Source organism: Myodes glareolus, chromosome 7 (genome assembly GCF_982192425.1).
Source record: "Myodes glareolus chromosome 7, mMyoGla1.1, whole genome shotgun sequence".
Taxonomy (NCBI): domain Eukaryota; kingdom Metazoa; phylum Chordata; class Mammalia; order Rodentia; family Cricetidae; genus Myodes; species Myodes glareolus.
In genome coordinates this window covers 63817106-63843814 of record NC_142032.1, presented here as the reverse complement: position 1 = coordinate 63843814, position 26709 = coordinate 63817106, and the positions used below count along the sequence as shown (strand labels likewise).

The 26709-nt window shown below is 43.9% G+C and overlaps 3 protein-coding genes across 3 annotated transcripts; all 3 read right to left on the bottom strand.

The window, feature by feature from the left end:
* Window positions 1-2754: 2754 nt before the first annotated feature.
* Window positions 2755-3678, bottom strand: LOC146893510 (olfactory receptor 13A1-like). The gene has a single exon (XM_085692703.2). It carries the CDS (start codon window positions 3676-3678, stop codon window positions 2755-2757), a length of 924 nt encoding a protein of 307 aa, XP_085548829.2.
* A 12399-nt stretch (window positions 3679-16077) lies between these two features.
* On the bottom strand, window positions 16078-17001 carry LOC146893511 (olfactory receptor 13A1-like). The gene has a single exon (XM_085692704.2). It carries the CDS (start codon window positions 16999-17001, stop codon window positions 16078-16080), a length of 924 nt encoding a protein of 307 aa, XP_085548830.2.
* Window positions 17002-24267: 7266 nt separating this feature from the next.
* LOC146893512 (olfactory receptor 13A1-like) lies at window positions 24268-25191 on the bottom strand. Its single transcript, XM_085692616.2, has one exon. The coding sequence runs from the start codon at window positions 25189-25191 to the stop codon at window positions 24268-24270; it is 924 nt and encodes a 307-aa protein (XP_085548742.2).
* Between the last annotated feature and the right edge of the window lie 1518 nt (window positions 25192-26709).

The window sequence follows — 26709 nt, the reverse complement described above, 5'->3', positions numbered from 1 at the left end:
TAGCCTGTGACCCACTAAAAAGAGCACTTGACCATATGTATAGTAGGGAGAAGACACTGAGAACAGATCATTTATTTACCAATGTTCATATTGATATATTGATGTACATATACAGAAAGTAGGAGCTGATAGGCAAGTACTTAGCACAGAAACGCAAGGCTCTCTGTGTCCCTTTGGGAAGGCAACATGACTTTCTATATAAAGGAAGAGCAACTGGCAGGTCTTGGGGTGGTGGTGACGTGGATCAATTTTTTTTGGTGTACGTAGACAAGTTTCAACTAATCAAAACTGCCAACACCGAAAAAAAGCACATTTCCAGGTCCCGAATTTGAAGGCTGTTTTCTATAACATGCATAACCAAACACAAAGACAGGCCACAAAGCACAAAGACAGGAAGATACTCTTAGCAAGGCAGGTGAGAGACGGGCTTACAGTGACCGAACAGCAATGTACACATTTCCAACTAACATTGAAGAAAGTGCAAAAGTCTCTTCAAAGCATCCTTGACATTCTTGTTCTTCAGTGTACAGGCGAAGGGGTTCAGCGTGCAGCTCAGGAACTCGTACATTACTGCAGGCAATTGATTTCTCTCTGAGCAAGTTGGAAGGCGACACTGAACTTGGAGACTGATTTTTCATTTCCTGACTGCCCCTGCCCAGAATCTATACTAATTAGAATACTCTTTTGTCAATGACACAGAAGTATTCCTAGATATCTCTTAAATATTAAATTAACCCATTTCTATTATTTCATATACTACCATGAGGCTTGTGGTTTGTTTCTTCTTGCTTCTAGGGTGGTTACATAGCACATTCTTTCTCCCTGCACTCAATTTAGTTTTACTGCCTCTCAGTATTCTGTCCTTATATAGGATAAAGCAGACTCTTTATTAACCAATTGTAATAGAGCATATTCATAGCATGTAGAAGGGAATTCCATATCAACGTGGCCTTGTAGTTTGCATGTAATTGAACCCCATAATCAGATAGGGAGTGGCAGTTTTAGGAGGTGTGACTTTGTTTGAAAAGGTTGGAGGACGTGTGTCACTGTAGGGGTAGGCTTTGAGGTTTCCTAAGCTCAGAATACTGCCCAATGTTTCAGTCAACTTCTGTTTGCCTTCTGATCAAGATGTAGCCAGCATCACATCTGCCACCCTCCCCACAATGATGTTAACCTCTGAACTGAAAACCAACCCCAGTTAAATGTTTTCCTTATAAGAGTTGTCATGGTGATGGTGTCTCTTCACAGCAAAAGAAACGTTACCTAAGATAGATGTGATGAGTAGGTAGATAATGCCTTCTGCTTCTCCCCGCTGGACACATGTGCTGGACGCTGGTGATGATAAGGTATTGGATGCACACGGCAAGTTGCTTAGACCAACTATATCCTTGGATCAGGTGGTGAACATGGGGCTCACAGAGTAAACATCCCTCCACTGTATTGAAAGGTTGAGGGGAGAGCCAGCCTCCAGGCTTGGAGCAACCACAACACTTAGCATTTCTTAAAAATGCTCCTTATCAGCAAAAGATATCAGATACACAATAGGATAAATTGGCACGTAATAGACCTCTAAGCAAGACAAATGTGTTTTAAAAAACAATGTACATATACTTGGGAGAGAGAGGAAAAACAGTATAGATAGTAATAAAAAGATTTATTACTTTAAACAATAAAACAAAGCTTTAAACAATAAAACAAAGTCTTTAAAGATACAGAAAAAATAATATAAAAGGCACACAAAGATGAAAAATATGCAGAGTGTCTGAATGATGCATATTGTTGTGTTTTACTTTAATTTATTGAATTTTTGTAATTTCTTTTATTTCAGTTTTTTAAACAGAAAACAGTCTTTTTTCATTTTACATACCAACCCGGTTCCCACTCCCTCTCTTCCTTCTATTCCCTTCACCAATCCCTTCCACCACCCGAATCTACTACGCAGAGAGAGAGTAAGGCACATTACCTTGGAGAAGGTCCAAGGTCCTCCTCACTATATTCAGGCCAATCAAGACTTCCATCCAAAGACAATAGGTTTCCAATACTCAGTACAGGCACGATGGAGAAATCCTTGTGCCACTGACTGTGGTCCCCCGCAGGCTGCCGCAGCCATACAACTGTCACCCATATTCAGAGGGACTAGTATGGAGCTATGTTGATTCTGTCCTTGTTCGGCTGGAGTTGGTGAGCTCCCATTAGCTCAGGTAAATCGTTTCAGTGGGTGTCCCCATCATGGTCTTGACCTCTGCTCATATTCTCACTCCTCCCACTCTTCAGCTGGACTTTGGGAGCTCAGCCCTTTGCTCCACTGTGGGTCTCTGCCTCTGTTTCTGACAGCCACTAAATGAAGATTCTATTGTAGCATTTAAGATATTCATCAGTCTGACTACAGGACAAAGCCAGTTCAGGCACTCTCTCCTCTATTGTTTCGAGTCTTAGCCATGATCATCCTCTGGCCTTCTGGAAATCTCTCCAGTGCTAGGTCTCTTGCCAGCCCCATAATGGTTCCCTCAATCCAAACATCTCTTTCCCTGCTTCCTTCTCTGTCCTCCCTCCATCTCGACATGCAACCTGCCCCAATCATGCGTGCCGTCACTGACAGAAAGAAATGGACAGTAGCTCCACCAAGAGAGGCACATTGTATGTATGTCACATAAAACACACTTCTGTTCCTTGACATGGCATCAGATTCTTAGTCATATGATCCAGCTAGTTCATCAACAGCTAAATCAAACCACACCAGTGTTTTCTACCTCCTCAACAGACACAGGGAAACACCTTCCTGAGAGCCACTTTGACATCCTTATTCCTCAGAGAGTAAATGAGGGGATTCAGGGTGGGGCTGACTGCTGTGTACAATAAGGTAACCACCTTGCTATTTTCCAAGGAGGATCCGGAGCCAGGCTGCACATAGGTATAGATGACAGTGGAGTAATACAAGGTGACCACCACCAGATGGGCAGAGCAGGTGGAGAAAGCACGCCTCTTACCCTCTGCAGAGCGGATGCGTAGGATGCTGGCAATAATGAAGCTATAGGATACTATGGTAAACAGGAAGTTGATCACACAAAAATAAACATCTCCAATGACAGCCATGATGTTATTGAGTGTGGTCGGGCTGCAAGACAGTGGTAGCAGTGTTGGGATTTCACATAAAAAGTGATGGATTTGGTTAGGGCCACAGAAATGGAGTCGTACCAACAGGCCAGTGTTCACAAATGAGTCAATTGCACTGATGACCCACACACTGCCCGCCAGCAGGACACAGACGGGCCGACTCATCAGCATGCTATAGTGAAGTGGGCGACAGATGGCCACATAGCGGTCATAGGCCATGGCCGAGAGCAGCAGCAACTCAGCCCCCAGAACCCAGGTTAGGAAGAAAATCTGGGTCAAGCATCCCTTATAAGAGATGTGGCTGCCCTTCCCCACCAGACCCTCCAACAGCTTGGGAATAACAGTGGATGTGCAGGCAATGTCCATCAGGGCCAGGTTTGCAAGGAAGAAGTACATGGGGGTGTGAAGACTTGAGTTCAGGCTGATGGCCATGAAAATGAGGCTGTTTCCTACAAGAGCCAGGATAAAGAAAATGGAGAAAAAGGCCAAGAAGAAAGCCTGGAACCCAGGATCCATAGAAAATCCCAGTAGGATAAACTCTTCCACTGCTGTATAATTATTCATTGCAATTTGAGACTGAGCCCCTGGGAGTTACTGTGACACAGCTGGTATGGTCAAGGAGACACACGGTGTAGAGCATCCTTCATCTCACACAGGGTCTTTCAGGTGTGACTAGGAATGCTTGTCATGGGTGCTGTTGTTGTAGAGGACACATAATTAAAATGATGACATCAACTCTCAACATAGTGTGTGCTACTCTGAGCTATGCACTCTGCACACAAAAGACACAGAACAGAAGGAAACCCTGCCCGTGGTGAATAGTATCCCTTTGTAACAACTGTTTCTTTTGTATTGATCATGTCCTATGATATCTTAAGACCTGGAATTCCCACAAACATATATGCCAGACTTCCAAAACATACCAAGGGCCAATCTCTTGTGAACACCACAACTGTCTATTTCTTCCTGGACACCCCTTAGTACTCCTTGTGGATAGTAAACCCAGTGAGGCAGATAGGACCTTATGGAATCTTATGCCTCTCAGAGAAGGTGTCAGGCTGTGCCAGTGCTGGAAATACAGCTCAATCTCAAGTCTGTTTTCCCTACATCTCATACACCTATGACTCTCTAATCACCCAGGCCTTTCAAACATATGGACCTCTGGCCGAGGAGAACATGGACTGATCAGCATGTGGTTTAAAAAAAGAGTTCTGACATCTCTAGTGTCTCCATGGGAGTTAGTGGTCCCAGACCCTTCCTGGAGATTCAGAAACGGGCTTTTGGCTCCATGGCAACAAAGAACCCACTCTAGAGTATGCCCTTTACCAGGAAGCATTTCTCCTCCCGTGCAAATGCACAGATCAAGGCCTCTCTCCTGTAGGGGGAGCCTGAGAACTGGACCTGAGCTTTTGATACCTCCCTGACCTCTTCCCACTGAAGAATTATGAAACCCATATAGCCTTCGAGGCCAATACCAGCCCCTGCAAAAGCAAATCTGGTCTGCCAGCATTCCCTGCAGATGCCCCATGGCCTCATACAGCACTCAGGGCTTCTCAGTTGAGCCCCCCCCCAATCCCCTCTGTTGGCCTCTCAGCCCATTGCCTGTCTGCGAGAAGCTCTGGGACACAGGTGGCTTTGAGCCCTAAACTCTGCACTAGATTCATAGGAAACCATCACGCCTCTATCAGAGATTCAGAGCAACTTCAGAGTCAAGATGGAATGTAAGACTTCTGATCTTCACTGATCAATAGCTCAGATGGGTCCCAAAGCAGACCCACAGAGGCCAAGTTCATAGTTTCAATCTGAAACTGTGAGGGAAAATAAATCTGGTAACAACTTTTTAAAATATTGGTATAGGATAGGACAAAACCAAATATCTTTTGAGAATAATCACACACACACACACACACACACACACACACACACACACAAAGAAAAACAGCAGGAAAAGGAGAAAGAAGTCTAAGGAAAGATGTGAGGAGAATCAGCTCACATGGAAAACAAAGTTGTCCCTGAGTGCCCATCCATGTCAAAGATGTCTGCATGTCACGGCGAATTTCCATTGTGGGTACAGAATAAGAGTCCTCTTTCTCTTTTGTTTGCTGTTAACCTTAAAAATAGGGCCGGCTTTTTGGCATGGACACTGAGATTGCTAAGGAATGGTCCTCAGAGAGCAATTACCCATTCCGAGGTAAACAGGACTCCCTGAGGTGTCCATAATTCCCAAGTTGAGACACCAGGACACTAAGGCATAGAGAAAGTAGGCACCTGAGGCCATATGCACAGGTCTAGGACACTGACCCCTATGGTGACTTCTACCCTGGGGATGCCCTCAAGACAGCTTGCCTGAGAGTCATGTCCATTTGATCCCTGTAGGAAGATGGACTTCACATTAACACACAATTCCAGAGCATAGTCTATGGGTTTACCTCACTTAACTATATCATCTTAGTGTGACAAAGTTCTATCAATAAACCAACACTGATGGTCCATCATTGTATAGGGAGATTGAGGAAGGGCCACTCTCATTGCATTGCATGGGCAGTGTGGTCAATATGGGACATCACAGTTGAGATTGGTCATGAGTATATGCACTTTTCCAAATCATCTCGTGAGGACAGAGGATGTGAAGTCTGTGGTTATCAAGACCAGAATCAGTAAACAGGACTTTAGTTCCAGCATTTTCTGTGGCACTGGGCATAGATAACAAGGCACCTGAGTTCTTAGCAGCAGATTGGCTTCCCTGCAGAGACAGAAGTCACACAGTAGGTGGGTGAATCATCTCTTGCAGTCATAGAATAGTTCAGAAAGTAACCACATTATAATTAGCCATTAAAAAATCCAAAGGAGCTAAAATAATCCACACTTCACAAATGAAATGATAATTTTCCACCTTAAGTTCCAAATCCTCTAAGTCCTTGAACTCTGTCAATATATGTGTTCTCAGTCCCTCACAAACTTCACCCACTTAGCATAACAGCAAACTCAAGTCTCAGCACAACTCAAGATTTGAGCAACTCCTAGAAAACATTAAGATGTGATATGATGTCATTAGAGAGGCCTCCATTGGCAGTTCATGGGAACAGATGCAGAGATCCAAAACTAAACATTAGAGAAAGCCCAAGGTGGAGATCTCCATCAGGTCCTTCCCTTTGAACTCAGGGAACCCCAAGGAAGAGGGGGAGGAAGAATTGTAGGAACCTGAGGGGTCAAGAGCACCTGGAGAACATGGCCCACAGAATGAACTGAGCAGGGCTCTTAGGGGCTCTCAGAGAATGAAGAGACAATCATGGGGACTGCATGAGTCTGTACTGGTTCTCTGCATGTATGTTATAGTTGTTAACTTGGTGGTTTTGTGGGACTTCTAACAGTAGGAGTTGGGGCTGTCTCTGACTCTTCTGCATGCTCCTGAAACACTTTTTCTCATACTGGATTAGGTGGCCCAGGTCTGCTATGAAGGTTGGTGTCTAGTCTTCCTGGATCTTGTTAGCCATGTTGGACTGATATCTCTGGAAAACCTGCTTTTTTATAAACTGTTCTGAAGTGGATATTGGTGTGATGTTAGGGAGGTATTAAGAAGAGTGAAGGGAGGGGAAATCACAGTTTGATGTATTAAAAAATATTAAGAAAATAAAAATAAAAATAAAGTTGTGGTCTTTGTTTTAATAGCCTGCCTGCAGTAAGGTAGGACTGCAGGCAAGGAGATTTCTGTTCAGCAAGGGGCACTGATCCTGTACCAGAAGATACAATGGAGGGGTAAGTATGCTCCTGACCCACCACTGAAAGCCGGCAAGGGAACACAAAATTTTCCCGCCACCCTTATCTCCCTGGGTATTCGGAAGGGGCAGCTTCCCCCAGCTAAGCCCTCTCTTTTCCTATCCCATCCCGGCTTTCAGGAACCCCTTTCCTTCCTTCCTCCCTTTTTCAGTGCCTAAAATCCCCCAGCCCAACCTGTGTGCATGCTGGGACAGGGCGGTGAGTGCAACCGGGCAGGAGGGAGTTCCTTTGTTTTAATAGCCTGCCTGCACCAAGGTAGGACTGCAGTCAGGGAGATTCCTGGCCAGCAAGGGTCACTGATCCTGTAACAGAAGATCCAGCAGAGGAAAGAGCCATTGGAGAGCATCTGAAGGAAGAGATGGGCAGGCACCAAGGCAAGAATTCCTCCAACAGTCTGAAAAACAACATGAAAGCAGCAGATCCCAGTGATCTTACTATAGAAGGACTTGAACACCCTATTCTGGAAGAAGTGGAAAACAGTATCATAATGAAAGCAATAGAGTCCCTTAAACAGGGTATGAATAACTCACTTAAAGAAATGGAAGAGAAATATAATAAAAAGTTTGAAGAAATGAGTAAAGAATTGGAAGAGAAGTATAACAGAAAGTTTGAAGAAATGAGTAAATCTGTAAATGACACCCTGGGAAACCAAGAAAAAACAATTGAACAGGTAATGGAAACAGTTCAAGAACTGAAAACTGAAATTGAGGCAATGAAGAAAGCACAAATCGAGGGCTGGCTGGATATGGAAAATCTAGGTAAACAAACAGATTTCAGGAACAAGCATAACCAATAGAATACAAGAGATAGAAGAACGAATCTCAGATTATGAAGACACCATAGAGAAAATAAACGCTCTGACCAAAGAAAACAGCAAATCCAACAAATTCTCATCACAAAACATTCAGGAAATCTGGGACATAATAAAAAAATCAAATCTAAGAATAATAGGGGTAGAAGAAGGAGAAGAATTGCAGATCAAAGGCCCAGAAAATATATTCAACAAAGTTATAGAAGAAAACTTTTCCAACCTAAAGATCAATATTCCTATGAAGGTTCAAGAATAATACAGAACACTGAATAGACTGGATCAGAAAAAAACATCCCCTTGCCATATAATAATCAAAACACAAAGCATTCAGATTAAAGAAAGAATATTAAGAGCTGCAAAGGAAAAAGTTCAAGTAACCTATAAAGGTAAACCTATCAGACTTACACCAGACTTCTCTATGGAACCATGAAACCTAGAAGGTCCTGGATAGAGGTCCTGCAGAAACTAAGAGACCATGGATGCAAGTCCAGACTACTATACCCAGCCAAGCTATCTTTCACTATCAACGGAGAAAACGAAATATTCTAGGATAAAAACAAATTTAAACAATACGTAGCTACAAATCCAGCCTTACAGAGAGTATTAGAAGGAAAATCACAACCCAAGGAAGCCAACATTCCCAACACTGCCTGCAATAACTCAGACATCTAATGACTCTTCACAAGCACAACTCACAGAAGGAAAACTCATACACTCTACTTCCCACCCCCCCAAAAATAACTGGAGTCAACAACCACCGGTCATTAATATCATTTAATATTAATGGACTCAATTAACCTATAAAAAGGCACAGACTTAGAGATTGGATACGAAAACAAGATCCAACACTCTGCTGATTACAAGAAACACACCTCAACCACAAAGACAGACACCTACTCAGAGTAAAGGGTTGGGAAATAGTTTTCCAAGCAAATGGACTTAAGAAACAAGTGGGCGTGGCCATTCTAATATCTAACAAAATTGACTTCAAACTAAAATCAATCAGAAGAGATGGAGATGGACATTACATACTCATAACAGGAACAATTTATCAGGTGGAAGTCTCAATCCTGAATATCTATGCCCCTAATATAAAGGCACCCAAATATGTAAAAGAAACTCTTCTAGAACTCAAGGCAGTCATCAAACCACAAACACTAATAGTAGGAGACTTCAACACTTCTCTCTCACCAATGGACAGGTGAATCAGACTGAAACCTAACAGAGAAATAAGAGAATTATTGGAGGTTTTGAATCAAATGGACTTAACAGACAACTATAGAACACTCCACCCAAATAGGAAAGAATATACCTTCTTCTCTGCAGCTCATGGAACCTTCTCGAAAATTGATCACATACTTGGTAACAAAGCAAACTTCCACAGATACAAGAGAATATTAGTAACCACCTGTGTCTTGTCAGATCACCATGGATTAAAGTTAGAATTCAACAACAATGCTACCCCCAGAAAGCCAACAAACTCATGGAAGTTGAACAATCAACTACTAAATCACCCCTGGGTCAAGGAAGAAATAAAGAAAGAAATTAAAGTCTTCCTTGAATTTAATGAAAATAAAGACACAACACACTCAAACCTATGGGACACTATGAAAGCAGTGCTAAGAGGAAAGTTCATAGCACTAAGTGCCCAATTAAAGAAAATGGAGAAAGCACACATTGGAGACTTGATAGCACACATGAAAGCTCTAGAAAAAAAAGAAGCTGATTCACCCAGGAGGAGTAGAAGACTGGAAATAATCAAACTGAGGGCTGAAATCAACAAAATAGAAACACAGAAAACAATCCAAAGAATCAATGAAACAAAAAGCTGGTTCTTGGAGAAAATCAACAAGATTGACAAATCCCTATCCAAACTAATCAAACGGCAGAGAGAGAACATGCAAATTGATAGGATCAGAAATGAAAAGGGGGACATTACTGTAGCTACCAAGGTTCTTCCCTTCTCCTGGCGATTCGCAGGGCCGTGTGACCTCCGGCTCCCTGGAGACTCTGCACTAGCTCTGGCTTGAGGGGATAACTTAGCAAGAACCTGGTTCTCTTTGTTATGGTGATTCCACTTGTATTCAAGGTCTTAGCAGTGGGCCCATAGCCTGGCTCCCCAGCTGATCCTGCTCCAGGCGCCGGGAAGACTTTAATCTTCTCCTCCTGCTCCTGGATGGGAGGAGGCCTTGCATTTTCGATCCTTCTAGCCCACTGGTATAAATACCTGACTTGAGTTTAATAAAGTTGCCATTTACTCTGGTAAATGAGCAAAGGTCTCTTTAGTGTGTGTGTCTCTTTTTTAACCCTCAGGACAATCGTCCATTCTCGTGGGCCCAAGTTCGGGAAAGTGCGCAGCCTGGGTCGGGCGTGGGTATTCATTGGAAAGTGCAGACTCTTACACATAACCACAGACACAGAGGAAATTCAGAGAATCATTAGATCTTACTACAAAAGCCTATATGCCACACAATTGGAAAATGTAAAGGAAATGGACATTTTTTTAGAGAAGTACCATATAACAAAGTTGAACCAAGACCATGTGAATAATCTAAATAGACCTGTCAGTCGTGAAGAATTAGAAGCTGTTATCAAAAATCTCCTGACCAAAAAAAGCCCAGTACCAGATGACTTCAATGCAGAATTCTATCAGAACTTCCAGGAAGAACTAGTACCTAAAATCCTTAAGGTATTTCACAATATAGAAACAGAAGAATCATTGCCAAACTCTTTTTATGAAGCTACAGTTACCCTGATGTCAAAACCACACAAAGACACAACCAAGAAAGAGAATTACAGGCCAATCTCACTCATGAACATCGACGCGAAAATTCTCAATAAAATACTGGCAAACCGAATCCAAGAACATACTAGAAAAATTATCCATTATGATCAAGTAGGCTTCATCCCAGAGATGCAGGGTAGGTTCAACATACAGAAATCTATCAATGTAATCCATCATATAAATAAACTGAAAGAAAAAAACATATGATCATTTCACTGGATGCTGAAAAAGCATTTGACAAAATTCAACACCCATTTATGATAAAGGTGTTGGAGCGATTGGGGATACAAGGATCATACCTAAATATAATAAAAGCAATATACAGCAAGTCAACAGCTAACATCAAATTAAATGGAGAGAAACTCAAAGCCATTCCACTAAAATCAGGAATACGACAAGGTTGTCCACTCTCTCCATATCTCTTCAATATAGTGCTTGAAGTTCTAGCAATAGCAATAAGACAACATAAGGGGATATAGGGGATTCGAATTGGAAAGGATGAAGTTAAACTTTCGTTATTTGCAGACGATATGATAGTGTACATAAGCGACCCCAATAACTCTACCAAAGAACTCCTACAGCTGATAAACACCTTTAGTAATGTGGCAGGATACAAGATCAATTCCAAAAAATCGGTTGCCCTCCTATACACAAGGGATAAAGAAGCAGAGAGGGAAATCAGAGAAACATCACCTTTCACGATAGCCAGAAATAGCATAAAATATCTTGGGGTAACTCTAACCAAAGAAGTGAAAGACCTATTTGACAAGAATTTTAAGTCTTTGAGGAAAGAAATTGAGGAGGATACTAGAAAATGGAAAGACCTCCCCTGCTCTTGGATTGGGAAAATTTACATAGTAAAAATGGCAATTCTACCAAAAGCAATCTATAGATTCAATGCAATCCCCATCAAAATCCCATCAAACCTCTTCACAGACCTTGAGAGAACAATAATCAAGTTTATATGGCAAAACAAAAAACCCAGGATAGCCAAAACAATCTTATACAATAAAGGAACTTCTGGAGGCATTACCATCCCGGACTTCAAACTCTATTACAGAGCAACAGTATTGAAAACAGCTGGGTATTAGCATAAGAACAGATTAGTCGATCTATGGAATCAAATAGAAGACCCCGATATTAACCCACAAACCTATGAACACCTGATTTTTGACAAAGGAGCTAAAGGTATACAATGGAAGAAGGAAAGCATCTTTAACAAATGGTGCTGGCATAACTGGATGTCAACCTGTAGAAGAATGAAAGTAGATCCATATCTATCACCATGCACAAAACTCATGTCCAAATGGATTAAAGACATCAACATTCATCTGGCCACTTTGAACCTGATAGAAGAGAAAGGGGGAAGTAGTCTACAAGATATACGCACAGGAGCCCTCTTCCTAAGTAGAACCCCAGTAGCACAGACAATAAGAGAAACAATGAATAAATGGGACCTCCTGAAACTGAGAAGCTTCTGTAAAGCAAAGGACACTGTTAGTAAGACAAAAAGGCTACCTTCGAACTGGAGAAGATCTTCACCAACCCCTCATCAGACAAAGGTCTGATCTCCAAAATATACAAAGAACTCAAGAAACTAGACACTAAAACTCTAATTAACCCAATTAAAAAATGGGGGACTGAACTGAAAAGAGAATTCACAACAGAAGAACTTCGAATGGCCAAAAGACACTTAAGGTCATGCTCAACCTCTAGCGATCAGGGAAATGCAAATCAAAACAACTTTGAGATACCATCTTACACCTGTCAGAATAGCTAAACTCAAAAACACCAATGATTGCCTATGCTGGAAAGGAAGTGGAGAGAGGGGAACTCTCATCCATTGTTGGTGGGAATGCAGCCACTGTGGAAATCAGTGTGGCGGTTTCTCAGGAAACTGGGAGTCAACCTCCCTCAGGACCCAGCAATTCCACTCTTGGAAATATACCCAAGAGATGCCCTATCATACTACAAAAGCATTTGTTCAACTATGTTCATAGCTGCCCTATGTGTAATAGCCAGAACCTGGAAACAACCTAGGTGCCCCTCAATAGAAGAATGGTTAAAGAAGGTGTGGAACTTGTACACATTAGAGTTTTACTCAGCAGTAAAAAACAATGACATCTTGAATTTTGCATGCAAATGGTTGGAAATAGAAAACACTTTAATGAGTGAGGTAACCCAGACCCAAAAAGAGGTATATGGATGTACTCACTCATTAGTGGATTCTAGCCATAATTAAAGGTCTTTGAGCCTATAATTCGTGATCCTAGAGAAGCTAAATAAGAAAGTGAACCTGAACAAAATCATATAGCTATCCTCCTGGCTATTGGAAGTAGACAAGTTTGCCAGGCAAACTTGGGTGCACGGGGAGGGGGAGTGAAAGTAAGGGGAGAGGATTAGAGAGAAGGGAGAGGGGGAGGATTGGGGATGGCTTGGGGGAATTGGATGGGGGGTGGGAGGAAAGATAGATATGGGAGCAGGGTAGTATATATCTCAACTAAATTAGCCATTTTAGGGTTTGCAAGAGACTTGATTCTGGAGGGGTTCCCAGGCCCAAGGAGAGGTCCCCAGATTGTTCTCTGGGCAGCAGAGGAGAGGGTGCCTGAACTGGCCTTGGCCCATAACCATTCTGATGAATTTTTTGCATATCACCATAGAACCTTAGAACCTTCATCTGGCGTTGGATGGAGATAGAGACAGAGACACATATTGGAACACTGGACTTAACTCCCTAGGTCCAAATGAGAAGCAGTAGGAGGGAGAATGTGAGCAAGGAAGGCAAGACCAGAGGGAACCTTCATCCGATGATGGATGGAGATAGAGACGGAGACCCACATTGGAGCACTGGACTGAGCCCTCAAGGTCCAAATGAGGAGTAGAAGGAGGGAGAACATGAAAAAGGAAGTCAGGACCGCGAGGTATGCGTTCACCCACTGATACAAGGGGACTGATCGAATGAGAGCTCACCAAGCCCATCTGGACTGGGACTGAACGAGCATGTGATCAAACCGGATTCTCTGAATGTGGCTGACATGGGGGCTGACTGAGAAGCCATTGACAATGACACTGGGTCTTGTTTCGTCTGCATGTACTGGCTTTTTGGGATCCTAGTCTGTTTGGATACTCACCTTCCTAGACCTGAAGGGAGCGGGGAGGAACCTGAACTTCCCACAGAGCAGGAAACCCTGACTGCTTTTAGGACCAGAGAGGGAGGAGGAGAAGGTGGGGGGAGTGGGAGGGTATGGGGAGGAGAGGAGGATGTGGAAATTTTTATATATAAATAAATAAGTAAATTAAAAAAAGAGATGTGACATGAGTTTCAGCTACATCTGATTTTCTAGTCAATTTTCCATAAAAGGATAATACCGTGATATAAAACTAATAAGCAATCTATCCTTCTGCAACACCGACAAAAGGAAATCTCATGGTTCAAATCAAGAGACCATTTTTGTATCATTTAAGCCTCAAATTTGGGGCTAATTGGTTAATGAGAAACTGATACTCATTTGACCCTCACTCACCTGGAGCAGTAATTATCCACAGAACAGGCCACCAATTATTCCGGGGATGAGGTGTGCCAGTGTGACCATGAACCTAGTAACTGATGGTGCGGCTGGTGGGGACTCTGTTCCATCTGTGGAATTATGCTTTGTGGCTCAGTGCTGTACTGATCACACTCAGTAGTTTACCAGAAAAGGAAACCAGCACAAGCTATAGGGTCAGGCCTGAGTGGGGTTTACAGCCCTGCATCTGGCCTGTGCTCTGCCCCTTGTAGCTGGCCAGCCCACTCCATCTCTGGTATGGCACAGAGTACAGGAGGCATTGATTCCTAAAGATCATAAGGGACAATGGACCAATTTTTAAATTTTTATTTCAGAGACAATTATTAGACTAATTAATACATTTTTGGTCATTATTTGGGTCTATGTTGCTACTACACACACAAAAAAAGCAGACTCTGAGTACATAATGACCTCCAACATTGGCAATACACATCCACATAAATCCCCAGAAAGCTTATAAAAAGGGCTTCTAGACACACAAAATATGAGTCAACTGGAGTTTCTTGGTAGCTGCATCTTTTTTTTTTTAGATAGGCCCTTTCCTGGCAGCTGACAAAACTACTGTTCCTTTAAGAGACAGCTTCCTGGTTCCTGCTACTGGCAGGATTGGCTCTGGATGTTTAGGGAGGTTCTGTTGAGGAACACTTAAATGATTTTGTGACAGCATGCAGTAAATCGTTTAATGGTCTCGATTTAGTCACACTATATTTATGAAGCTGGGGTGGTGAACATGGGGCTCACAGAGTAAACATCCCTCTGCTGTATTGAAAGGCTGAGGACAGAGCCAGCATCCAGAACCATAGCAACCACACTGCTTTGCATTTTTAAAAATGCTCATTGTCAGATAAGTATTTGAAATATACAATAGGAGAAATTCAGACATAATGGACCTCTAAGCAAGACACAGTGTCTTTTAAAATGTACATATGCTGAGAGAGAGAGGAAACACAGTATAGACAGCTAAAAAATAAATAGTTTTTAAAAAATACAACAAAGTCTTTAAAGATATAGTAAAATATTATTAAAAAGATACATAAAGATTGAAAAAATGCAGAGTGAGGATTATGTATATTATTGTTTCCTTTGAATTTACTGAATGCTTTTTGCAATTTCTTTCATTTTATTTCTTTTAAAATTAAACCAAACTATATTTTTTCATTTGACACAGCAATCCCAGGTTTCACTCCCTCCCACCCTCCCATTCCCTCCACCTATCCCCCCACAACACCCACTAGCCACTCCTCAGAGAGGACAAGGTACATTGCTTTGGGGAAGGTTCAAACCCCTCCCCACTATATGCAGGCTGAGTAAGGCATCCATTCAAAGAGAGTATGTTCAACCAAAGCCAGGACAAGCAGAAGGGACAAATCCTGGTGTCATTGCCAGTGTCCGGCAGTCTGCCCCAGGCATACAACTGTCACCCACATTCAGGGGTACTAGTTTGGACCCATGCTGATTCTGATGTAGTTGGGTTGAAGTTGGTGAACTCCGTCCATATCATGGTCTTGACCTCTGCTCATATTCTCACTCCTCCCACTCTTCAGCTGGACTTTGGGAGTTCAGCCCTTTGCTCCATTGTAGGTCTCTGCCTCTGTTTCAGGCAGCCACTAAATGAAGATTTTACTGTAGCATTTAAGATATTCATCAGTTTGATTACAGGGCAAGGCCAGTTCGGGCACCCTCTCCTCTATTGCTTCGAGTCTTAGCCATGGTCATCCTCTAGCCTTCTGGGAATCTCTCCAGTGCAAGGTCTCTTGTCAGCCCAACAATGGCTCCCTCAATCCAAACATCTCTTTCCCTGTTTCTTTCTTTGTCCTCCCTCCATCTTGACGTGCAACCTGCCCCAATCATGGATGCCGTCATTGACAGAATGAAATGGACAGAAGCTCCACCAAGAGAGGCACATTGTATATATGTCACATAAAACGCACTTCTGTTCCCTGATATGGCATCAGATTCTTAGTCATATGATCCAGCTAGTTCATCAACAGCTAAATCAAGCCACACCAGTGTTTTCTATCTCCTCAACAGACACAGGGAAACACCTTCCTGAGAGCCACTTTGACATCCTTATTCCTCAGAGAGTAAATGAGGGGATTCAGGGTAGGGCTGACTGCTGTGTACAATAAGGTAACCACCTTGCTATTTTCCAAGGAGGATCCGGAGCCAGGCTGTACATAGGCATAGATGATAGTGGAGTAATACAAGGTGACCACCATCAGGTGGGCAGAGCAGGTGGAGAAAGCACGCTTCTTGCCTTCTGCAGAATGGATGCGTAGGATGCTGGCAATGATGAAGCTGTAGGATACCATGGTAAACAGGAAGTTGACCACACCAAAATAAACATCTGCAATGACAGCCATGATGTTGTTGAGGGTGGTCGGGCTGCAAGACAGCATTAGCACTGCTGGAATTTCACATAAAAAGTGGCGGATTTGGTTGGGGCCACAGAAATGGAGCCGTGCCATCAGGCCAGTGTGCACAGATGTGTTGACTGCACTGATGACCCACACACTGGCCGCCAGCAGGACACAGACGGGCCGACTCATCAGCATGCTGTAGTGCAGTGGGCGACAGATGGCCACATAGCGGTCATAGGCCATGGCCGAGAGCAGCAGCAGCTCAGCTCCCAGAACCCAGATTAGGAAGAAAATCTGGGTCAAGCATCCCTTATAAGAGATGTGGCTGCCCTTCCCCATCAGACCCTCCAGCAGCTTGGGAATAACAGTGGATGTGCAGGCAATGTCCAACAGGGCCAGGTTTGCAAGGAAGAAGTACATGGGGGTGTGAAGACTTGGGTTCAGGCTGATGGCCATGAAAATGAGGGTGTTTCCTGCAAGAGCCAGGATATAGAAAGTGGAGAAAAAGGCCAAGAAGAAAGCCTGGAACCCAGGATCCATAGAAAATCCCAGTAGGATAAATTCTTCCACTGCTGTATAATTATTCATTGCAATTTGGGAATGAGCTCCTGGGAGTTACTGTGACACAGCTGATATGGTCAAGGAGACACATGGTGTAGAGCATCCTTCATCTCACATAGGGTCTTTCAGGTGTGACTAGGAATGCTTGTCATGGGTGCTGTTGCTGTAGAGGACACATAATTAAAATGATGACATCATCTCTCAACATTCTGTGTGCTAGTCTGAGCGATGCACTTTGCACACAAAAGACACAGAACAGAAGGAAACCCTGCCTGTGGTGAATAGTATCCCTTTGTAACAACTGTTTCTTTTGTTTTGATCATGTCCTATGATATCTTAAGACCTGGAACTCCTATAAACATATATGCCAGACTTCTAAAACATACCAAGGGCCAATCTCTTGTGAACACCACAACTGTCTATTTCTTCCTGGACACCCCTTAGTACTCCTTGTGGATAGTAAACCCAGTGAGGCAGATAGGACCTTATGGAATCTTATGCCTCTCAGAGAAGGTGTCAGGCTGTGCCAGTGCTGGAAATACAGCTCAATCTCAAGTCGGTTTTCCCTACATCTCATACACCTATGACTCTCTAATCACCCAGGCCTTTCAAACATATGGACCTCTGGCCGAGGAGAACATGGACTGATCAGCATGTGGTTTCAAAAAAGAGTTCTGATATCTCTAGTGTCTCCATGGGAGTTAGTGGTCCCAGACCCTTCCTGGAGATTCAGAAACGGGCTTTTGGCTCCATGGCAACAAAGAACCCACTCTAGGGTATGCCCTTTACCAGGAAGCATTTCTCCTCCCGTGCAAAAGCACAAATCAAGGCCTCTCTCCTGTAGGGGAAGCCTGAGAACTGGACCTGAGCTTTTGATACCTCCCTGACCTCTTCCCACTGAAGAATTATGAAACCCATATAGCCTTCGGGGCCAATACCTGCCCCTGCAAAAGCAAATCTGGTCTGCCAGCATTCCCTGCAGATGCCCCATGGCTTCATACAGCACTCAGGGCTTCTCAGTTGAGCCCCCCAATCCCCTCTGTTGGCCTCTCAGCCCATTGCCTGTCTGCCAGAAGCTCTGGGACACAGGTGGCTTTGAGCCCTGAACTCTGCACTAGATTCACAGGAAACCATCATGTCTCTATCAGAGATTCAGAGCAACTTCAGAGTCAAGGTGGAATGTAAGACTTCTGATTTTCACTGATCACCAGCTCAGATGGGTCCCAAAGCAGACCCACAGAGGCCAAGTTCATAGTTTCAATCTGAAACTGTGAGGGAAAAATAACTCTGGTAACAACTTTTTAAAATATTGGTATTGGTTAGGAAAAAACCAAATATCTTTTGAGAATAATCACACACACACACACACACACACACACACACACACACACACACACAAAGAAAATCCGCAGGAAAAGGAGAAAGAATCTAAGCAAAGATGTGAGGAGAATCAGCTCACATGGAAAACAAAGTTGTCCCTGAGTGCCCATCCATGTCAAAGATGTCTGCATGTCATGGAGAACTTCCATTGTGGGTACAGGATGAGAGTTCGTCCTGTTTCTCTTTTGTTTGCTGTTACCCTTACAGTAGGGCCTGCCCCTTGGCGTGGACACCGAGATTGCTAGAGAATGGCCCTCAGAGAGCAATTACCCACTATGAGGTAAACAGGAGTCCCTGAGGTGTCCATAGTTCCCAAGCTGAGACACCAGGACACTAGGGCACAGAGAAAGTAGGCACCTGAGGTCATATGCGCAGGTCTAGGACACTGACCCCTATGGTGATTTCTACCCTGGGGATGCCCTCAAGACAGCTTGCCTGAGAGTCATGTCCATTTGATCTCTGTAGGAAGATGGACTTCACATTAACACACAATTCCAGAGCATAGTCTATGGGTTTACCTCACTTAAGTATATCATCTTAGTGTGACAAAGTTCTATCAATAAACCAACCCTGATTGGTCATCATTGTATAGGGAGATTGAGTGGCCCAGGTCTCATTGTATTGCATGGGGAGTGTGGTCAATATGAGACATCACAGTTGAGATTGGTCATGAGTGTATGCACTTTTCCAAATCATCTCGTGAGGACAGAATATGTGAATTCTGTGGTTATCAAGACCAGAATCAGTAAACAGCACTTCAGTTCCAGCATGTTCTGTGGCACTGGGTATAGATAACAAGGCACCTGAGTTCTTAGCAGCAGATTGGCTTCCCTGCACAGACAGAAGTCACACACAGGAGGTGGTGAATCATCTCTTGCAGTCATAGAACAGTTCAGAAAGTAACAACATTGTAATTAGTCATTTAAAAGGATCCATGAGAGCTAAAATAATCCACACTTCACAAATGAAATGATCATTTTCCACCTTAAGTTCCAAATCCTCTAAAGTCCTCGAACTCTGTCCATATATGCATTCTCAGTCCATTACAAACTTCACCCACTTAGCATAACAGCAAATTCAATCTCAGCACAACTCAAGATTTGAGCAACTCCTCGAAAACATTAAGATGTGATATGATGTCATTAGAGAGGCCTCCATTGGCAGTTCATGGGAACAGATGCAGAGCACCACAGTTGAACATTAGGGAGAGGGAGCCCAAGGTGGAGATCTCCATCAGGTCCTTCCCTTTGTAGCTCAGCGAACGCCAGGAGGAGGAGGGAGGAAGAATTGTAGGAACCAGAGGGGTCAAGAACACCAGGAGAACATGGCCCACAGAATCAACTGAGCAGAGCTCTTAGGGGCTCTCAAAGACTGAAGAGACAATCATGGGGACTGCATGAATCTGCACTGGTCCTCTACATGTTATAGTATGTTGTATATACTGGTCCTCTACGTGTTATAGTATGTATGTTATAGTTGTTAACTTGGTGGTTTTGTGGGACTTCTAACAGCAGGAGTTGGGGCTGTCTCTGACTCGTCTGCATGCTCCTGAGACCCTTTATATCCTACAGGATTGAGTGACCCAGGTCTGCTTTGAAGGTTGGTGTCTAGTCTTACTGTATCTTGCTAGCCATGTTGGGCTGATATCTCTGGAAAACCTGCTTTTACAAACTGTTCTGAAGTGGATGTTGGTGTGAGGTGAGGGAGGTATTAAGAATAGTGAAGGGAGGGGAAACTGCAGTTTGATGTATTAAAAATATTAAGAAATAAAAATAAATAAAATAAGATATGATATGATCTTCAAATACATCTGATTTCTAGTCAATTTTCCATAAAAGGATAATACCATGATATTAAACTAATAAGCATTCTATCCCTTCTGCAACACTGGCATAAGGAAATCTCATGGTTCAAATCAAGTGACCATGTTTGTATTATTTAAGCCTCAAATTTGGGGCTAATCGGTTTATGATACTCATTTGACCCTCACTAAGCTGGAGCAGTAAATATCTACAGAGCAGGGCACCCGATTATTCCAGTGATGAGTTGTGACCATGAACCTGGTAACTGATGGTGCGACTGGTGGGGACTCTGTTCCATCTGTGGAATTACGCTGGTGTTTCAGTGCTGTACTGATCACACTCAGTCGTTTACCAGAAAAGGAAACCAGCACGAGCTATAGGGTCAAGCCTGAGTGGGGTTTACAGCCCTGCATCTGGCCTGTGCTCTGCCCCTTGTAGCTGGCCAGCTCACTCCATCTCTGGTAAGGCACAGAGTACAAGAGGGTTTGATTCCTGAAGATCAGAAGGCACAATGGGCCAATTTTTAAATTTTTATTTCAGAGGCAGTGTTAGACAAATTAATGCATTTTTGGTCATTATTTGGGTCTATGTTGCTATTACACAAAAAAGCAGACTCTGAGTACATAATGACCTCCAACATTCGGCAATACACATTCACATAAAGCCCCAGAAAGCTTACAAAAAGGGCTTCTAGACACATAAAATATGAGTCAACTGGAGTTTCTTGGTAGCTGCATTTTTTATTTAAGATAGGCCCTTTCCTGGCAGCTAACAGAACTACTGTTCCTTTAAGAGACAGACAATGACATCTTGAATTTTGCATGCAAATGGATGGAAATAGAAAACGCTTTACTGAGTGAGGTAACCCAGACCCAAAAAGAGGAATATGGTATGTACTCACTCATAAGTGGTTTCTAGCCATAGTTAAAGGTCTTTGAGTATAGAATTTGTGATCCTAGAGAAGCTAAATAAGAAGGTGAACCTGAAGAGAATCATATAGTTATCCTCCTGGATAGTGGAACTAGGCAAGATTGCCAGGCAAACTTGGGTGCATGGGGGGTGGGGGGGTGGAAGTAAGGGAAGATGGTCTGGGAGAGGGGAGAGGGGGAGGATTGGGGATGGCTTGGGGGAATGGGAGGGGGGAGGGAGGAAGCATGGTTGTGGGAGCAGGGAGGTTTATATCTCAGCTAAGGGAGCCATTTTAGGGTTTGCAAGAGACTTGAATCTGGAGGGGTTCCCAGTAAAAATTAAATAAAAAAATAAAAAAAATAAAAAATTAAAAAAAATAATTAAAAAAGAAAAGAAAAGAAAAGAAAAGAAAACTCTTTACTGAGTCAGGTAAGCCAGACCCAAAAAGAGGAATATGGTATGTATTCACTCATAAGTGGATTCTAGCCATAATTAAAGGTCTTTGAGCCTATTATTCGTGATCCTAGAAAAGCTGGATAGGAGGGTGAACCTGAAGAAAATTCAGGTAGTTTTCCTCCTGGAGTTTGGAAATAGACAAGAGTCCCAGGTAACCTTGGGTGCTTGGCGGGGGGGGGGGGGGGGGGGGGGGGGGGGGGGGGGTTGCTGGAAGGGGAGAGGGTTTGGGAGAAGGGAGCAGGGGAGGAATGGGGAATGCTCGGGGGACTGAGAGGGGGGGAGGGAGGAAGGATAGATATGGGATCAGGGAAGAATATACCTCAACTAAGGGAGTCAGTTTAGGGTTTACTAGAGACTTGATTATAAATGAGATCCCAGGTCCAAGGAGAGATCCTCAGATTGTTCTCTAGACAGAGGAGAGGGTGCCTGAACTGGCCTTGGCCCATAACCATACTGATGAATATTTTGCTTATCACCATAGATCCTTCATTTGGTGATGGATGGAGTTGGAGACGGCGATCCACATTGGAACACTGGACCTAGCTCCCTAGGTCCAAACGAGAAGCAGAAGGAAAGAAAACGTGAGCAAGTAAGGCAAGATCAGAGGGAACCTTCATTCGGCTAGGGATGGCGATACAGACGGAGACCCACACTGGAGCACTGGACTGAGTCCCCAAAGGTCCAAACGAGGAGCAGAAGGAGGAAGAAAATGAAAAAGGAAATCACTCCCGCGAGGGGTGCGATCACCCACTGATACAAGGGGACTGATCTAATGAGAGTTCACCAAGGCCAGTTGTCTGGGACTGAGCGAGCATGTAATCCAGCCAGATTCTCTGAAGGAGGCAGGATTCTCTGAATGTGGCTGGCCTGGAGTCTTCCTGAAAAGCCATTGACAATGACACTGGGGACTTGTTACCTCTGCATATACTGGATTTTTGGGATCCAGTCTGTTTGGATGCTCACCTTCCTGGACCTGGAGGGAGGGGGGAGGAGCTTGAACTACCCAGAGGGCGGGAGACCCTGACTGTTATTGGGGATGGAGAGGGAGGAGGGGAGGGAGTGGGGGGAGTGGGAGGGTGTTGGGAGGAGGGGCGGAAATGGAGATTTTTGTATTTTAATAAACTTTGGAAATAAAAAAAAAAGAGACAGCTTCCTGGTTCCTGCTACTGGTAGGATTGGCTCTGGATCGTTAGGGAGGTTCTGTTAAGGAATACTTAAATGGTTTCATGACAGCATGCAGTAAATCGTTTAATGGTCTCGACTTAGTCATACTGTAATTATGGAGCTGGGGAGGTGAACATAGGGCTCACAGAGTAAACATTCCTCTGCTGTATTGAAAGGCTTAGGACAGAGCCAGCATCCAGAACCATAACAACCACACTGCTTAGCAACTTTAAAAATGCTCATTGTCAGATAGGTATTTCAGATATACAATAGGACAAATTCATACATAATAGACCTCTAAGAGAGACACAGTGTCTTTTAAAATGTACATATGCTGAGAGAGAGAGGAAACACAGTATAGACAGCTAAAAAATAAATAGTTTTTAAAAAATACAACAAAGTCTTTAAAGATATAGTAAAATATTATTAAAAAGATACATAAAGATTGAAAAAATGCAGAGTGAGGATTATGTATATTATTGTTTCCTTTGAATTTACTGAATGCTTTTTGCAATTTCTTTCATTTTATTTCTTTTAAAATTAAACCAAACTATATTTTTTCATTTGACACAGCAATCCCAGGTTTCACTCCCTCCCACCCTCCCATTCCCTCCACCTACTAGCCACTCCTCAGAGAGGACAAGGTACATTGCTTTGGGGAAGGTTCAAACCCCTCCCCACTATATGCAGGCTGAGTAAGGCATCCATTCAAAGAGAGTATGTTCAACCAAAGCCAGGACAAGCAGAAGGGACAAATCCTGGTGTCATTGCCAGTGTCCCGCAGTCTGCCCCAGGCATACAACTGTCACCCACATTCAGGGGGACTAGTTTGGACCCATGGTGATTCTGATCCTGTTGAGTTGGAGTTGGTGAACTCCGTCCATATCATGGTCTTGACCTCTGCTCATATTCTCACTCCTCCCACTCTTCAGCTGGACTTTGGGAGCTCAGCCCTTTGCTCCACTGTGGGTCTTTGCCTCTGTTTCTGACAGCCACTAAATGAAGGTTCTATTGTAGCATTTAAGATATTCATTAGTCTGACTACAGGGCAAGGCCAGTTCGGGCACCCTCTCCTCTATTGCTTCGAGTATTAGCCATGGTCATCCTCTGGCCTTCTGGGAATCTCTCCAGTGCCACATCTGTTGTCAGCCCCATAATGGCTCCCTCAATCCAAACATCTCTTTCCCTGTTTCCTTCTTTGTCCTCCCTCCATCTGGACCATACCATTCTCTCAAGTTCTCCTCCCCACTTTTCCCTCTCCTCCACCTCTCCTACCTTTTGCTCCCACCAAACACAGTTCTTCTCAAGTCAAATATCAGGGTCTGGATGATTTTCACCAACACAGGATACTAAAAACCCCTACATCGGCGACACCAGTCTACAGAATGCAGCCTGTACCAAATATGGAACCCCACACAGACAGAAAGAAATGGTCAGTGTCTCCTCCAAGAGAGGCACATTGTGTGTACATCTGTTATATAAATCACACTTCTGTTCCTTGTCATGACACCAGATTCTCAGTCATAGGTTCCAATGAGTTCATCAACAGCTGGATCAAGCCACACCCCTGCTTTCTGCCTCCTCAACAGACACAGGGAAACATCTTTCTGAGGGCCGCTTTTACATCCTTATTCCTCAGAGAGTAAATGAGGGGATTCAGGGTAGGGCTGACTGCTGTGTATACTAAGGCAGCCACCTTACTATTTCCCAAGGAGGGTCCGGAGCCAGGCTGCACATAGGTATAGATGACAGTAGAGTAGTATAAGACGACCACCACCAGGTGGGCAGAGCCGGTGGAGAAAGCACGCTTCTTGCCCTCTGCAGAGTGGATGCGTAGGATGCTGGCAATAATGAAGCTGTAGGATACCATGGTAAACAGGAAGTTGACCACACCAAAATAAACATCTGCAATGACAGTCATGATGTTGTTGAGGGTGGTTGGGCTGCAAGACAGCAGTAGCACTGCTGGAATTTCACAAAAAAAGTGGTGTATTTGGTTGGGGCCACAGAAATGGAGTCGAGTCATCAGGTAAGTGTTCAGGGATGAGTTGATTGCACTGATGGCCCACACACTGCCCGCCAGCAGGACACAGACAGGTCGACTCATCAGCAGACTGTAGTGCAGTGGGCGACAGATGGCCACATAGCGGTCATAGGCCATGGCTGTGAGCAGCAGCAGCTCAGCTCCCAGAACCCAGGTTAGGAAGAAAATCTGGGTCAAGCATCCCTTATAAGAGATGTGGCTTCTCTTCCCCACCAGACCCTCCAACAGCTTGGGAATAACAGTGGATGTGCAGACAATGTCCAACAGGGCCAGGTTTGCAAGGAAGAAGTACATGGGGGTGTGAAGACTTGGGTTCAGGCTGATGGCTATGAAAATGAGGGTGTTTCCTATAACAGCCAGGACATAGAAAATGGAGAAAAAGGCCAAGGAACATGCCTGGAATGCACGATTTCCGGAAAATCCCTGCAGGACAAACTCTACCACAGCTGTGTAGTTGTTCATTGTGATTTGAGACTGAATCCCAGGGAGTTACTGTGACACAGCTGGGTATGGTCAAGGAGACACAGGGTGTAGAGCATCCTTCATCTCACATAGGGTGGAGCCAGGTGTGATCAGGAATGCTTATCATGGGTGCTGCTGTAGAAAGCACATAATTAACATGATGACATCATCTCTCAACATAGTGTGATAATCTAGCTCTCCACTCTGTACACAATAGACCCAAAACAGAAGAACATCCTGTCTGTTTTGGGCAATATCCTTCTGTAACATCTGTTAGCTTTTATATCGATCATGTCTTATGATATCCTGAGACCTGGAACTCCTATCAACATGTAATCTAGTCTACTAAAACATACCAAGGGACAATCTGGTCCCCAGCACAGGTATTTTAGGACCTAGAGATGCCCAGCCTTATCATGGGGTAGGCCAGGCTTCTCAGATGCAGGCTGCAAAACAGTTCTGGGGAAGCATGCTTGGGGGTCTAGAACATGAAGCATTAGCAGCATTCCATGCTGTTGGCATAGATGGTCCTGGCTCTTGGCGAATGAAATCAATATATTTTTTGTGAACACCACAACTGTCTATTTCTTCATGGCTTCCCTAAGCACTCCTTGTGGATAATAAACCCCCTGAGGTAGATAGGCATCTGCCCCCTTCTCTGGGCCTGGTGGAGGCTTGTGCCTGCCAGAGAAGGTGTCATACTCTGACAAGGCTGGAACACAGCATGAAAAGTATGGCCACAGTTCCAACCCAGGCCTCAAATTTCTAGGCTATCACCCTTGTCCCGTTTCAAGTCTTTCTTCCCTATCCTAATACACCCATCTGTTTCTAATTACTGAGGCATCTTCAAACATATGGACCTCTAAGGCTGAAAAGCAGGTGCATTGATTAGCATGTAGTTAAAAAAGATTCTACCTACTCTAACGTCTCCATGGAAATGAGTGGTCCAAGATCCTTCATCAAAATTCAATAATGGGCTATTGGTTACTTGGAAACAAAGAACTCCCAACAGGGTATGTCCTGAACATGGAAGCATGTTGTCTCCCCTGCAAATGCACAGACCAAGGCCTTTATCCTGCAGGGTAAGCCTGATAGCAGGACCTGAGCTTTTGATACCTCCACCCCACCACTTCCCACTGAAGAACCATGAAACCCATAGAGTCTCCAGGGCCAATACTTGTCCTTGAAAAAGCAAAGCGATGGTTGGACTGGCAGCATTCTCTGCAGATGCCCAATGGCCTCATATAGAACACAGGGCTTCTCAGTTTAGCCCCCAAATCTGTCTGTCTGTATCTCAACCCAGTAATTGTCTGCCTGCAGCTCTGGGTCACAGGAGGCTTTGAACACTGAACTCTGCACCAGATTCACAGAAAACCAACATGCCTCTCTCAGATCGCAATCTGCCTCAGAGCCAACTCACAGGACAAGCTTTTTGTTCAGCACTGACCAATGGCTCAGACATGTCCCAAAGCAGACCCACAGGGGCCAAGCTCTTAGTTTCAAACTGAAACTGTGAAG